General features: G+C 44.7%; 1 protein-coding gene across 1 annotated transcript in view; it reads right to left on the reverse strand.

Annotated features, from left to right (window-relative positions):
* The window catches only part of LOC144130299 (neprilysin-1-like), a 158305-nt gene that overhangs the window by 91737 nt on the left and 51503 nt on the right, over nucleotides 1-15065 (reverse strand). Inside the window, exon 8 of the mRNA XM_077664246.1 lies at nucleotides 8992-9171. Within this exon, the coding sequence (XP_077520372.1) occupies nucleotides 8992-9171 (180 nt within the window). The remainder of the gene's footprint in view (nucleotides 1-8991; nucleotides 9172-15065) is intronic.

Raw genomic sequence — 15065 nt, forward strand, 5'->3', positions numbered from 1 at the left:
CATATGAAATGTTCTTACACCGAATTTGAAGTCAGTTTAGATAATTGAATTTTTCAGCCAACACGCTATGGTTAGTTTTCAAGAATAAGTTGGAGCACTGCTTCTCAAAATACGCACCAATCAGAGTCAAAACCGTGAGAAAAGTTAGTCCGTGGATAACCCGACAGATCAAACAACTAAAAAAATTGCCAGAACTCAGAAACAAATCAAATTTTATCTAGATAGAGCGCTAAGATCCGTGAAAAATCTGGAGCATTAAAGCTAGTCATTAAGTTAGCGAAATATGAATGCCATAATGATACACCAAGTATCTTTATCAAATCTTTTCAAAAATTCTGGCGATACCTTAATTCCAGGCCGTATATGAATTGTAGTCTGCCACCGGGTGAAGCTCAATATAGGATGGAGATTTTAACGACTACTATAAATCCGTCTTCACAATTGATAACGGCGGGATACCAGGCACAGGCTCTTATGTCTGCTATAGCACTAGTAAACTCAATGAAATAATAATAACGGTATCCGGAATATCGTCTTTATTGCTAGCCTTTCACATTAAAAAAGCAAGTGGCCATGATAAGATGTTTTACTCTTTCTTAAAAAGTTATGCCGCATGGGTAAGCAAATACTTTAGGCTCCATCTATATGAACTCTTTTCTAACCACTGAAGTACCAAACGAATAGAAAATAGGTAAAATATTTCCTATTTATAAATCAGGTGATTACGCTAACCCTTCAAATTATCGCCCCATTTCAATCACTCCTACAGCTTTTAACTTTCTCGGACAGATTCTCAAACATAATGTAACACTCGTGGACGAAAGAAATTTCATCACCAGCGGGCACCATGGATTCCTAAAAGGTTTCTCAACTACCACGCAATTAATTGAAACTATACATGACCTCGCGGTAACTACTAATAATCGTGAGTAAATTGACATCATATTTCTTGATTTGTCCAAAACCTTTTAGCGTGCCTTACACCCTGAATGATTTTACAAACTCCAGTTTATTTTAGGCTCTGGGAGCATCACAAATTGGTTACATGCATATCTGTAAAATCGGCAGCAGTTTGTAGAATCGGAAGGGCAACGTTCGTTCTTCGCTGAAGTAGTAGCATCTGGTGTGCCGAAAGGCACAGTTTTAGCTGCTATTCTTTTTGTTATATATATATATATATATATATATATATGTGTATATATATATATATATATATATATATATATATATATATATATATATATATATATATATATATATAATGTAACGTGAAGATGTGCACACCAAAAGGGAAAAATATATTTACAGGGAAACAGCTTACAGCCACGCAGCCGAACAACCGGGCACGCGAAGCCCAGCAGCAGAAACGCACTTCGTCCTCTTCGCGTTCCAAGCGCGAGCGCACCAAGCACGAGCGTTCCAAGCACAAGCACAACCGTAGCATAACTCCCGGCCGCAAAAGCACCGTCCCGGTGCTAAGTGGATGATGTAGCAGGCGTGTGGTACGGTTTGAGACGGACTACATGAACGACGTCAGTCAAAGGGCTAGTGGACGACGTCGGAGCATGAAGAGGTGTAATCTCGTAGGTCACGTCGGTCACCTGACGGAGAACTCGATAAGGGCCACTGTACAGACGTAGAAGTTTCTCAGAGAGACCGACATGGCGAGAAGGAGACCAAAGGAGGACGAGTGAGCCCGGCGGATAGAGTACTGGGCGATGCCGGCGGTCGTAAACTGACTTCTGGTAGGTCTGAGATGCGGTGAGCCGGTCTCGGGCGATTTCACGGGCCATAGTTGCTCGGGAGATGGCGTCACGTGCATACTCTGTGGTCGAGGCAGTAGAACTCGGTAGTAATGTATCCAATGGCAGCGCAGGATGCCGACCAAACAGAAGGTAGAAAGGAGAATAGCCGGTGGTATCATGCCGCGACGAATTATAAGCAAATGTTACATAAGGCAAGGCAACGTCCCAATCGCGGTGGTCGGGCGAGACATACATGGATAGCATATCGGTCAGAGTCCTGTTGAGGCGCTCGGTAAGCCCGTTCGTCTGGGGATGGTAAGCTGTAGTGAGCTTATGCTGCGTGCCACAGGACCGGAGGATATCGTCAACTACTCGGGACAAAAAGTAGCGGCCGCGGTCCGTCAGCAATTGGTGTGGAGCGCCGTGGTGAAGGATTACGTTCTGCAATAGGAAGTCGGCGACATCGGTTGCGCAACTTGTTGGTAACGCACGCGTGATAGCGTACCGGGTCGCATAGTCGGTCGCGACAGCAATCCAACGGTTGCCGGAGCAGGACGTCGGGAAAGGTCCGAGAAGGTCGAGTCCAACACGGTAGAATGGTTCGAGAGGTACGTCAATAGGCTGTAGAAGGCCAGCAGGCAACGTTGATGGTCTCTTCCTGCGTTGACAGAGGTCGCAGGAGGCAACGTAACGCCGAACAGAGCGGTACAGACCAGGCCAAAAGAAGCGGCGTCGGACCCGATCGTATGTGCGGGAGACGCCGAGGTGGCCTGCGGTCGGTAGGTCGTGTAGTTCCGCTAGGACAGATGAACGGAGACGCTGGGGAACGACTAGCAGGAGCGGAGGTCCGTCAGGACGAAGGTTGCGGCGGTATAGGACGCCATCCTGAATGACGAACAGTTGCAATGAAGGATCTCGGCTGGCACAGTTGAGGCGATCAATGAGAATACGCAAGGAAGAGTCTTGTCGCTGCTCGTCCGCGATGTTAACCAGATCGGAGATAGCGAAGAGGCACGGGCAGAGGTCGTTGTCGCCAGGATCAGGCGGCGGTGAGTTGGCGGCGACCGAATTGACATTTCGACGAATTGAGCTGTAGCCCGGCTCGACGGAAGACAGAAAGAATGCTCGCCAGTCTTTCGAGGTGCGTGGTAAACGTGGGCGAAAAAACCACAACATCGTCGAGGTAACATAGACATGTGGACCATTTAAAGCCGCGAAGCAAGGAGTCCATCATTCTTTCGAAGGTAGCTGGCGCATTACAGAGACCGAATGGCATAACTTTAAACTGATATAAGCCGTCCGGTGTGACGAATGCCGTCTTTTCGCGGTCATTGTCATCAACAGAGATTTGCCAATACCCGGACCGAAGGTCAATTGAAGAGAAAAATTTGGCTCCGTGAAGGTAGTCCAAAGCATCGTCTATTCTTGGGAGTGGATAGACGTCTTTTTTTGTTATGTTGTTTAGGTGCCGGTAATCAACGCAAAAGCGCCAGCTGCCGTCCTTCTTTTTAACGAGCACAACTGGTGAGGCCCAAGGGCTCGACGAGGGCTCTATGATGTCTTTACTGAGCATCTTGTCCACCTCTTGCTGTATGATGGTGCGTTCTGTACTGGACACTCTGTAGGGTCGTCTGTGAATAGGAGCTGCGTCACCGGTGTTGATGCGATGCGTGACCACAGATATTCGAGCCAAAGGGCGGTCATCGAAGTCAAAGATGTCGCGAAAAGACGACAGAAGATACCGAAGGTCGTGAGCTTGCCCTGGTAAGAGGTCAGCAGCAATCATTTTTGTATATTCATCAGGTGGTGGGACGTCAGAGTCGCGGCAGTTCGACGAGGGTGGGACGCTTCTCACCGCCGATACGACGCATTCGGCAGCAGGGCACAGCGTGGCGAGCGACATACCTTGTGGGAGCGGCTGAACGTAAGAGGCAAAGTTGAGAACCGGAAGGGACGCTTGATTTGCCGACATGGTGACAACTGTATGCGCAAGGGCAACACTGCGTGTAAAGGGCACATCAGGAACCGGAGTAATGATGTAGTCACCATCGGGAACTGGCGGGACCGAGGAGAAACGGACATAAGTGGCGGCATCGGGGTCCAGGCGGACAAAGTCGGCGGTGCACAGTCGGTGAACAATTGGATCCGGTGGCTCTGAAGGAACAGGTAGAGCGAGTTGAACGATGCTTGTGGCGCAATCTATAAGGGCGGAATGGTCGGTGAGAAAGTCAAGGCCGAGAATGATGTCATGAGGGCAGTGTTCGAGGACAGTGAAGAGCACAGAAGTATGGCGGCCGGCTATTGAAACACGAGCAGTACACATTCCGACGACAATAGACATACCGCCATCTGCAACACGGACCACAGTTGAGGGGGCAGGAGTGAGCACTTTCCTTAGGCGACGGCGAAGACGAGCATTCATGACTGAGACGTGCGCTCCAGTGTCGATCAGAGCGGTAACAGGGACCCCGTCCACGTCGACGTTAAGGATGTTCCGATGAGCATGAAGAGTTAAAGGAGGGTTTTCTGGTCGGGTCGTCAGAGCAGCATCACCCCCAGACGCTGCAGCCATCAGTTTTCCGACCGGGAGCGGGCATATGGGGCCGGCGACGAAGGGCGGCGAGGTCGGGGCGATGGAGATCGACGGCGCTGAGGTGACGACGAACGGTTGGTAAGCGGGGTCTGAGCGTTGTGGCCAGAAGAGGTCGTTTCCGAGGGCGAGGGAGAGCGGCGGGAATATGCAGAACCCGGCGGGTAGCGGCTGTAGGTCGAGGACGGACGGCTTCGGCAGTGTCGAGATATGTGGCCAACTCGGGAGCAGTTAAAGCAGATGGGCCTGTCATCAGGTGTTCTCCATTCATCTGGATTGCGGCTGCGTCGAGGGTAGTATGCACGTTCAGAACCGAGCTCCGGGGACATGCGGCGAGCATATGGGGCACTAACTGAGCAAACAGGTTGAATCCCAAGATTGGCAAATTCTTTGCGAACGACAGCCTGTATAAGGGATACTGCTGGAGTACTGTCTGTTGCGGGTGGATGAAACGCAACGGGGGACATTGCCTCTACTTCTTGGCGCACAAGTCGTGTCAGGCTCTCAGATGTCGGCAGACGGCTCGGTGGAGTCGAGTCTACACAGGACGACGTCGCAGTCGTATTCGGCAACCGCGTGAACTGCGGAGAAATTCGGCGGCTCTTCGCTTGTTCGAACCGGCGGCATTCCTTGATGATTGCGTCAACCGTTCCGCAGTCCTTGTATACAAGAAGGTTAAAGGCGTCATCTGCGATGCCTTTGAGCACGTGACCTACTTTGTCGCACTCTGACATAGTGGCGTCGACTTTCATGCAGAGAGCTAATATGTCCTGAATGTATGATACATAGGACTCTGTGGACGTTTGTGCACGGCATGCGAGCTCCTTCTTCGCAGCGAGCTGACGCCCGAATGGCTTACCAAACAGGTCACAAAGCTTGCGCTTGCAGACATCCCAGCTGGTGAGTTCATCCTCGTGGGTCTCGAATCATACCCTGGCAGTGCCCGTCAGGTAGAAGATGACGTTGGCCAACTTTAGGGTCGGGTGTCACCTGTTGTGTGTGCTCACGCGCTCGTACATTGCGAGCCAGTCCTCCACGTCGACGCCGTCCGTTCCGTTGAAGGTCCCAGGATCTCTCGGATGGGCAATGATGAACGCCGGGTTGGCGGACGCCGACGGAGCGGCCCCTTCGCTGGTCATGGTTGAAGAGCCGGCGAGCTGACGACCGCTGCGAAGTTCCGTGCTTGCTGTGGCTGTACCCAGCACCTCCACCAATAATGTAACGTGAAGATGTGCACACCAAAAGGGAAAAATATATTTACAGGGAAACAGCTTACAGCCACGCAGCCGAACAACCGGGCACGCGAAGCCCAGCAGCAGAAACGCACTTCGTCCTCTTCGCGTTCCAAGCGCGAGCGCACCAAGCACGAGCGTTCCAAGCACAAGCACAACCGTAGCAATATATATATATATATATATATATATATATATATATATATATACATATATATATATATATATATATATATATATATATATATATATATATATATATATATATATATATGCCATTACAGATAACATAAACTGCAAAGTCCGTTTGTTCGCAGATGACTGCATTATTATTTACAAACGTACTTGTACAACAGACATAAAAAGAGTAGACGAGCACAGACAATTGGATAGTGTAATTTAAGTTTTTGTTTGTCATATTATTTTTTCCCTTCACATTTATAAAGATAAACAAATGCCTAAGCATTATGACTGTACCAATCAATTACACAATCTTTCATGTTCTGTTGATAATGCGTTGCTTGTGTTTGCTATAAAAAGGCAAGTAAGATATTTTAGAATTCGATCAGCTTAAAGGGGTCGCATTTGTGAAACGTGCAAGTAAAGGATGTGAGCCTTTTCGTGCTAGCATTTTAAATGGTGGCGTAATCGCGGTATACATCCACGACCTTCAGGCTTCTCCGCAGCGCACAGCGCTGGGTTGGGGGGACATGATGATGTCAACTAGGGTACCGGTACATTTATAACGCTGTCTTTGAAGGAAGAAAACCAAGATCACCGAAGGCAAAACCCACCGGGAGTTATTTGGCGGCTTTCGACGGGGACGACCGGGTGTGGGCAAAGGTTGCGGAGGTTTAAAACCTCACCGTCAGTGGCGTCACACCGAGCTTCTCTACACGTCGCTGAAGCAGCGAGGAGAATATGCTTAAATCATAGAGTGTCTTGAGGGTCTGATACCTGTTTAATATCTGCAGTGGGCCCTTGGACATAAGATATTAAACTTATTTTTGGATAATGGCGGTGTGCTTGGCTTGAAGCACTCTGGCGCGGGTCGGCCCGGTATTGCACTGCCTGTGGGATCGGCCCGGGATTAGCGCGGCGCGTCTTTTGTTTCACTCTTTACTCTCCTATCCTTTAACCCCTCCTACATTCTGCACGCGGCAGCAAGCGTGGCTCGGCCTGAGCCAGTAGGCAGGCCCGTGCACTTTCTTTTCCTTTCTTCCTCTCGACAATATCAGTGAGTCAGCCATGCTTAAATCACAAGTTACGTAATTATTTAAAAGACTATGTTGGCTGTACTGTACTGCACTGTACTGTACTGCATGTGTACTGTACAAAGAAAAGTAATAAGAAAGATATTGTAAATTACCGTCACATATCAATATTTTCTACGTTTTCGAAAGGTTTAGAAAAGGCTATTTTAAAGTGAATGACAACTTTTGAAGGAAAACATAAGCTGCTGGCCAACTCCTAGTTCGGTTTTCGCAAAGGATTCAGCACAGAACTTGCACCTGTGACCCAAAAGGAACACATCTTAAGCAGGCTGGAAGAAGGAAAGCTAGGTTTGGGCTTGTATGTCGACTTCTCTAAAGTTTTCGACACTATCAATCTTGCAGTGCTGATAAGGAAGCTGGAACATTGTGGCTTTCGCGGAAAAACCAGTGCCTTTATCGATTCCTACCTAAAACACCGTACCCAAATAGCAGCCATAGATGATTCTTTGTCCGACCCACTTCTTGTTTTCTACGGCGGAACAGAAGGAAGTATCCTGGGCCCCTTTCTTTTCAACCTGTATGTGATCGATGTGTACAGCATAGCTCCATACGCTGTATTTATAAACTATGCAGACGACACAAGTATATTCTTTACAAGAGAATCAAGCGATCAGATAATAGCGACAGCCAATGTAGCACTATTGAATCCTGATGAATGGACAAAAAGAAATATCCTGAGAATAAACGCTCATAAAACAAAAGCGGTTCTGTTTCACTGTAGAAACAATAACATCGATACACAAAATAAAATTTTACTACGTTCAACTGTCATAGAGATTGTGCCTAGGTTTAAGAGTTTGGCGTCATTTTTCAGGACACAATTTCCTGGGGTGTCCACGTCGATTCTATTGCAAAAAGTTGTAACATATAGTCGGCATAGTTTCTCGAAATCGTCATGTATTCCCTCGCCACATTTTGATGTTCATTTACAATAGCCTTTTCTCCTCTAGACTGAACTATTGTCATGTGGTGTCTGCATCAACAACGAAATCCAACATTGAAAGGCTGCTCATTCTGCAGAAAAAAGTATTTAAGAGCTGTAGAAAATGTTCCAGTGCACTTTCATACGCGTGCATTATTCACAAAGTACAACGTTATTAAAGCCACAAACTATTACGAATACCGGCTTTGTAAAGTCTTCAAACAAGATGCTATATATAATAATGAATTTATTCAGTCAATAGCTAAACTATAAAGAAATATAGAGTATTACACGCCATTTCGAGCCATGGAAGGTTAAAACAAGCAGAACAACATACGGCCTTCAAATGTTGCAGAACAAACTGCCAAAGGTACTAAACAGTTTAGAAGCTCGAAATATTCAAATTGAAAACATTGCATTCAAGACATTGCGCGAGTTTTTCAAATTGTAGTACACAACTTTGTTTTTTTTATTTTAAAATTTCTACTTTTTTTAATGGCATGTGAAATGCATGTAATGCCCCTCTTACCATGTATGCACCTCGTATTATTGCATGCACTGTAGCCTCGATTTCTTTCGTTGTGACTTAGGTGTCATCTCCACTGAGTACTGCCAATGCAGTGGTCCTGCGGCCATTTCAAGCTGGCTTCTGGCAGTTTTTTCTGCAGGTCTCCTACATCATGTACCATGCTGTAAATAAAGTTCTATCATAATTTATATCGATCCAGTTTATATAGATTTTGTTGCAAGAATATAGTGGAATTCTGGAAAAGTGGTTCACCTGCACCTTATTTGCGCCTGTTAATGATAGTGCACTTTTTCTCTCTATTTAGTCGCAGTGGAAGAGGCGTTCATGGTTTTTCGTTAATGATAGGTGCCTTTCTGTATTAAAACGCTCCTGATCCCGTGGAGAGAGGATGAAGACCAGTGAAGTTCCATAAAAGCAGATTTTCTTCGCACCTCCTCTCGGACGACAAACGGAAATAAATTTAAATTCAAACATGCGCATAGTGCATCCATGCATCAACATGAGAAGCAAGTGTTCAGACTTATATCCTGGATAGTCCTATCTTTATCCTTTTATCTTACTGAACGTTATCATTTTACATTTACAATGTTAAACAGCGAAACTGAAAAGCCAAGATGTCCGTAAAGCTGTCCGTAACGCCGCAGAAATTTTCAAGTGATCCTAAATATTATACTGCAGTGCTGCAGCCGGCCAACTTACCCTAATAGAACGCTTTTCATTCAGGAATTCCACCCCTGATGCCTCGAACTGGTAGACAGGTGGCACGTTGTATTCTAAGGATGCTCGTACAAGCGTGTCGGCCGCATCGAAACCATCGCCGTCCGCCATGGCCGCCAAGTCAAGCTTGAGAGACTCCAACCACTTCTTGAGATCAGGCATCTGCAAATAAGAGCGGCCCGTTTCCAGGCTGACTGTACCGGAAAGGCCAAGTAGTCACACGAAGAGGGCTCGCTTTTTTTACTGGGGCGATAATATCAGAGAAAAAAATGCTTATTTTTTACTCCTACGACCTGCCCCATTTGCACTATTTATTTATTTTTCTTTATTCGATGCTGCCAACCTAGGTAGGCTCAAGAAGCGCAAGCAGTGCAAAATGCAGTATGCCAGAGTCATGCGATCTAACAGTAACTAGTTATAGTAACATTTCCAACAGCAACTAGAAATTATAAAAAATAAAGAAGAACAACACATGTATGAATAACAACACGAAGTAGGGAAACAAAATGCAGTAAAAGAACAGCGTCTATAGTGCCATCCGATGGTGCTTTTATTCTTAAAAAAGTTTTGTTCGTCTTTGTAATCTCCGAATGCCATACTAACAGTGACACTTCATGAAAATTACAAATGGAGTATTCTTCATCAAATGCCAAGTATACGAGTATATATATGTACACACGATTTGACAAAGGAGCACATACTTCGTCAAGCTGTGTCTTCACAATTTTGTCCGTTGTCCTGACCTATGGAATGATGTCAAATAAATTGAATTTAACCTCGTACATCCCAGGCATTCAGAAAATGGCTGCCCAACTACCGTATACATCAATTACTTATCCATACATAACGGAAGCTAACAGCCACCGCAGCTAAGAAGCATCAAGGAGGATTTTTTTAAATTGTGGTGTCGGTTACTTAGAAATAATAGTGTAAATATGTTATGGCTTAAATATAATTGATAAAAAACCGAAGGAAAAACCACCACGTGGCGCTTGATGAGATCCGAACCCACGGCCTCGAAATTTCGCGCCCGGTTATCTAACGACTGACCTGCGACGACGGATTTCTAATCTGCTTTCGGGGATATTTATGTGAAGTGTAACGGAAACTTGACATTGTCTGCAAAGCTCGGAGGTCATGGGGTAGTATCCCTCCGGCGGCATGTGCTTGATTTTTCTTGTTTTCTTATAAATCATTTTAGGCCGTTAAATAATTAATTTATTAATTTCCAAGTAATCAACACAAATATTTGAAGAAAAAAACATCCCCTATGCTCCTTGGTTCCGGTGCATGTTGGCTTCTGCCATTTATGTAATAACGAGAACCTCTGTTCTTTTTCCTGGTCTGCTCAGATACTTATCCAGACATTGGTACACGAATAGAGCGAATCAGTAGAAATAAATCAATGCAACCTTTAACCGGCAAATAACTTCCAAAAATGTACCAAAATCGGCAATTTTTTGGCGAATGTTACCGAAAATTATTGTTCTCAGGCTTAAAATACGCGCTGAAGGCGCCAAGCGCTTTTCATTGACAACTACAGGCTCCTAGCGTTGATGATTGCAACCAATGTAATTGCCGACTGTAACTCGTCAATGGCGGTGGGCAGGGCAAGTGCCACTCGTCATTGGCAATATTGGTAGAATCTCCCATGACGAGTACAACTCGTGTTTGGTGTTTAAAACGTTAAAAAGTGGGCGCATGAAATGCTCCTCCGGTAATTCTTAGGGTTGCTGATTATAACTTCTTCGGGTCGTTAAAGTTATTCAATACAGGCTCTGCTTTTAAAAGTCCTTGAAGCACCCGTTGCGGTCTTCGCGCGTGGATTCCAAAGCATGGCCAACGTCTTTGATGCGATACGACGCAATCGCAAGGTCGTTAGTTTAATAAAGAAAACTAACTGTTCATTTTTTTAAAAGCGGTACTTGAAAGAGGGTCCTGAAACATGCCTACAGGCGTTGCAATTATCAAAATGAGGTGGAAACACCGGTTCTCACTGTTAATAACTAATTACAAACGATTTCATACCGCCAGTTTCGGTCTCGCTTGGCACCAGCGGTGAAGTAAACCTTTAAGGAACCTTCTGCAAGCACATGTTGTTCACGAGAACAACCATGCGTTTGGTGACATCAAAATAATTGACCCAAGTTCATCGTGACGTCACTCGACATGGGTGTAATGCCGAACCCCTCAACGGACAACATTAAAAAAATATATAAATTATGTTCCTCTTGACGCCTGCAACTGGAACTTGCTAGAATGCAACTTTTACGCTCAATAAGGAAATCATATCGCTTGTTTGGTTTCGAAATTCGGTATCTGTGCCGCTTTTAAGACAAAAGTTCATAATGCGAAATTGAAAGCCGGTTTGGGATAAAGAACGTCCCAAAGATGTTGAATAAGTTGTTTTTCTCACGTTGGTTCCTCAATAACTGCTCGTGATCACGAGATGTCATGAAAAAATTAGGATGATGTTCAAGCTCATTACTGGAGGATATGCGTAGGTATTATCTGCCAGCCTAACGAGTTTCGTAAACAGTTTTCACGCTCGACATCTTGAAGCCCAATGCCGATTAAGACATCTTCACAACTAAGCTTGCCTTTGATGCTGACAGCCTTCACTTTATAAATTAAGTCTTGCGCACTAAAGCAAAATATTTATTTATTTATTTATTTATTTAGTTATTTATTTTTCATACTGCAGCCCCTATTGCGGCTATTGCAGGAATGGGGTTAACAATTCGTGTAAAAATGGCAACGTTCAACATACATACACAAAAAGATTACATCTAACATGTTTGAGCACATAGCGCGAACAGTGTAATGGGCTGTAACTAATGAACTGAAGCAATGCACACTGAACACAGAGCAAAAGAAAACATCATGTGGCATCGATAGCTGGTAAAAATGATTTGACAGCGGCATGTCAGGAATTAAGCTCCAATGTTCAATAGTACGAGGAAAAAAGGTGTGTTTGGAACTATCAGTACGGGCGAAATATGGCTTAGTATTAAGGCTTTGGTGACTCTTGGTTGATCGGAGGATATCAGAGGTAAATATAGACATCAGGTTTCACGTGATAAATTGAATGGACGATGCAGCGCAAGAATTTCAGTGAATTCACGTGAGGCGCACGGACAAGGGTGTTAGAATCAAAGCGAACAAGGCACAAGAAGGTGAAAAATGGCGATTATATCGAGGAGATAGAAACCTTATGGCATTCCTTTGGACGCTCTTGCTTTGATCAATTTCGCATTGTTTATTAGGATTCGAGAGGGAAGATGCGTATTCAATTGCGGGACGGATTAAGGATGTGTACAATAATAGCTTAGTTTCTTTCGATGCATTAGCTGCCGTGGTGGCTCAGTGGTTATGGCGCTCGGCTGTTGACTCTAAAGACGCACCCGGCAGCGGCAGTCGAATATCGATGGAGGCGACATTCTACAGGTCCGTGTACTGTGCGATGTCGGTGCACGTTAAAGAACCCCACGTGGTTGAAATTTCCAGAGCACTTTACTACAGCCTCCCTCATAGCCTGAGTCGCATTTGAGCGTTAAACTTCATAAACCACAATAAACCATATTTTGACGCGTTAAAGTTCTGCGCAAATACCCAAGTGTTTTGGGGCTTTAGAACAAAAAAATTAATATGTTTCGCCCATGACATGTTAATTGTGAATATAACACCGAGATAACTATATTCGAAGTTCCTGTGCAATGGAGAATTATTGAATTCATAATTAAGCAGTGAAGGGGACGTGTAGTTAGTGAAAGGCATCACTACAGTTTATGTAAAATTTATTTTAATTTGCCATCTGTTACACCAGGTGCAAATACTAGTAATTGATGCGTTTCATTGCAAGTGATAAACTGGTGTGTTAATTACTTGATATAATACACAATCAGCCGCATAGAGGCGTATTTGTGAATATGGCGACGTAAGTCGTTGATGTATATTAGGAATAATAAAGGGTCAAGCACTGATCCTTGAGGAACGCCACGTAATACATCTACAGGACAGTAGTTAGTAGAATTTCAGGAAGCAAACTGTGAGCGTTGGGAAAGAAAACTAGCAATCCAATTAACCAAGGAAGGATTTTTTTAAAAAGCGTTTAGTTTGCACAGGAGGTTAGAATGTAGTACAATGCCAAAAGCTTAAGAGAAATCTATAAATATGGCGTCCGCCTGGGCTCCAGTATCAAGGATGGAGGAAATGTGTACAAATTCAGTTATTTCTGTTACGGTGCTGGAACACAGTAGAAATCCACGCTTAAAATTTGAGAGCAGTTTGTTAGATTCCAGAAATTCTACTATATTTTTGTGTATTATGTGTCCCAATATTTTACACGAATACGATGTTAATCATATTGGTCTGTAATCGGATAGAAGCTGTTTGTTACCGGATTTAAAGAGTGGAAACAGTCTCGCTATCTTCCAGGACGATGGTACTACACCAGAGGTTAGCGAAACACGGAAGATGATGGTTAGATACCGAGCAGTCTATAATGAATAGCGAACAAAGATTGAGCTGGGTATACCATCAGGCCCAGTAAATATTTCTGTGTCGAATTTCAGTATCAGGCTAAGCACACCCTCTTCACTAATTGTGATATCACCAATTCAGTTTGACATGTCAGAAGGAACAAAGGCTGGAACTTCGTCAGTGTCAGATAAAAACAAAGTTTGGAAGTAGGCACTGAATGCGTTAGATATTTTTACAAGATCATTAGTGACTTCGTTACGGATGATGAAAGACGAAGATGCTAACCGTTTCGGTAAAACTGATTGCCAGAATTTCTGGCAATTGCTTTTAAGAAGATTACCAAGCTGGCAGTTGAAAAAACGATCTATCGCTAGAGTAGTTATTACTCGAAGTTCGTCCTTTGCTCACTTGAACCTGACAACGCTGACAGGATCATGTAAGTGCCTCAGGCGGCGGGCGAGGCGTGATGCATCGAGAATGTCACAAGACATCCAAGGGGCCTTGGGATTTTTCTTTTTGTTTTGAAAGGAACAAAACGCTGTACGCAGTTTCTAACGATGTTTTCAAAGTAGCGCACTAAAGCGTCGATGTCACCCCTGCGGCTAAGCGTGAGCAACGATTAGAAGGCATCAACAAGACTGTCAGTGATAGCAACGTCGTCGGCACGATTGAAGTCAGGAAATGTAGTGAAAGTGTAACATGGCACTGAAACGGAACAGTTTGACGAAGCAACCACTGCCTTATGGTCTGAAATGCCTTCGATGACGTCGCAATCGCAACCTGTTCCACAAAAATTGGATGCTACAAAATTCAAATCAAGAAGCGAATCATCCATTGTAGCTTCGTCAAATATTTGTTTAAGGCCAAATAACAGGGAAAGGCTTATCAGCTCACGGCAGATACTGCCTTTTCGAGCAGAGATAGAAAGTATGGGCCAATGGATACCTGGAGCATTGAAATCACCCGTTAAAATTAGACTAGAGAATTTTGAGTGCCTAAATAATCGTTAATTGTGCGCAATATTTGCACAGAAGAACCAGTGGCACGGTAAAAAATACCAACTACAATGGACGGCTTGCTAAGAAATAGCTTGCACCAAATAGATTCGACTTTCAGAGTGGCCGGTAAGACTGTGAACTTGTGTTCAGAGCGAAAGAGAAGCGCAGCACCACCCCTTCGCCATATTGCCTGTACGCCCGCACCGCCACGGAGCCAGAAGGCGTAAATTCGGAATCAAGAATGCCATCGTGCAGGTACATTTCCGTGATTCCCATAACGCCAGGGGAATAAGAAAGGGTAAGGGACATAAAATCAGCATATTTATTTGTTACACTTCTAACGTTGATGTCCAAAGCAGGTAACTTTTCATGTGCGTATTTGGGCAGTCAAGGGGCAGCAGCCGGCGATGGCGGTTGTGATGGCGATGGTGAGATGGTAGATGGCGAGCCTGTGGGTCTAGGGGAGAAGCTACAAGACTTTTCAAGGGCATCCGAAGAAGTTTCCAAACATAACAAACTTTGTCGATGAAAACGTGACCGAAACGCAACTTCACCACAGAATCGCCGTCAAGAAAT

This window comes from Amblyomma americanum, chromosome 4, assembly GCF_052857255.1.
Source record: "Amblyomma americanum isolate KBUSLIRL-KWMA chromosome 4, ASM5285725v1, whole genome shotgun sequence".
NCBI lineage: Eukaryota > Metazoa > Arthropoda > Arachnida > Ixodida > Ixodidae > Amblyomma > Amblyomma americanum.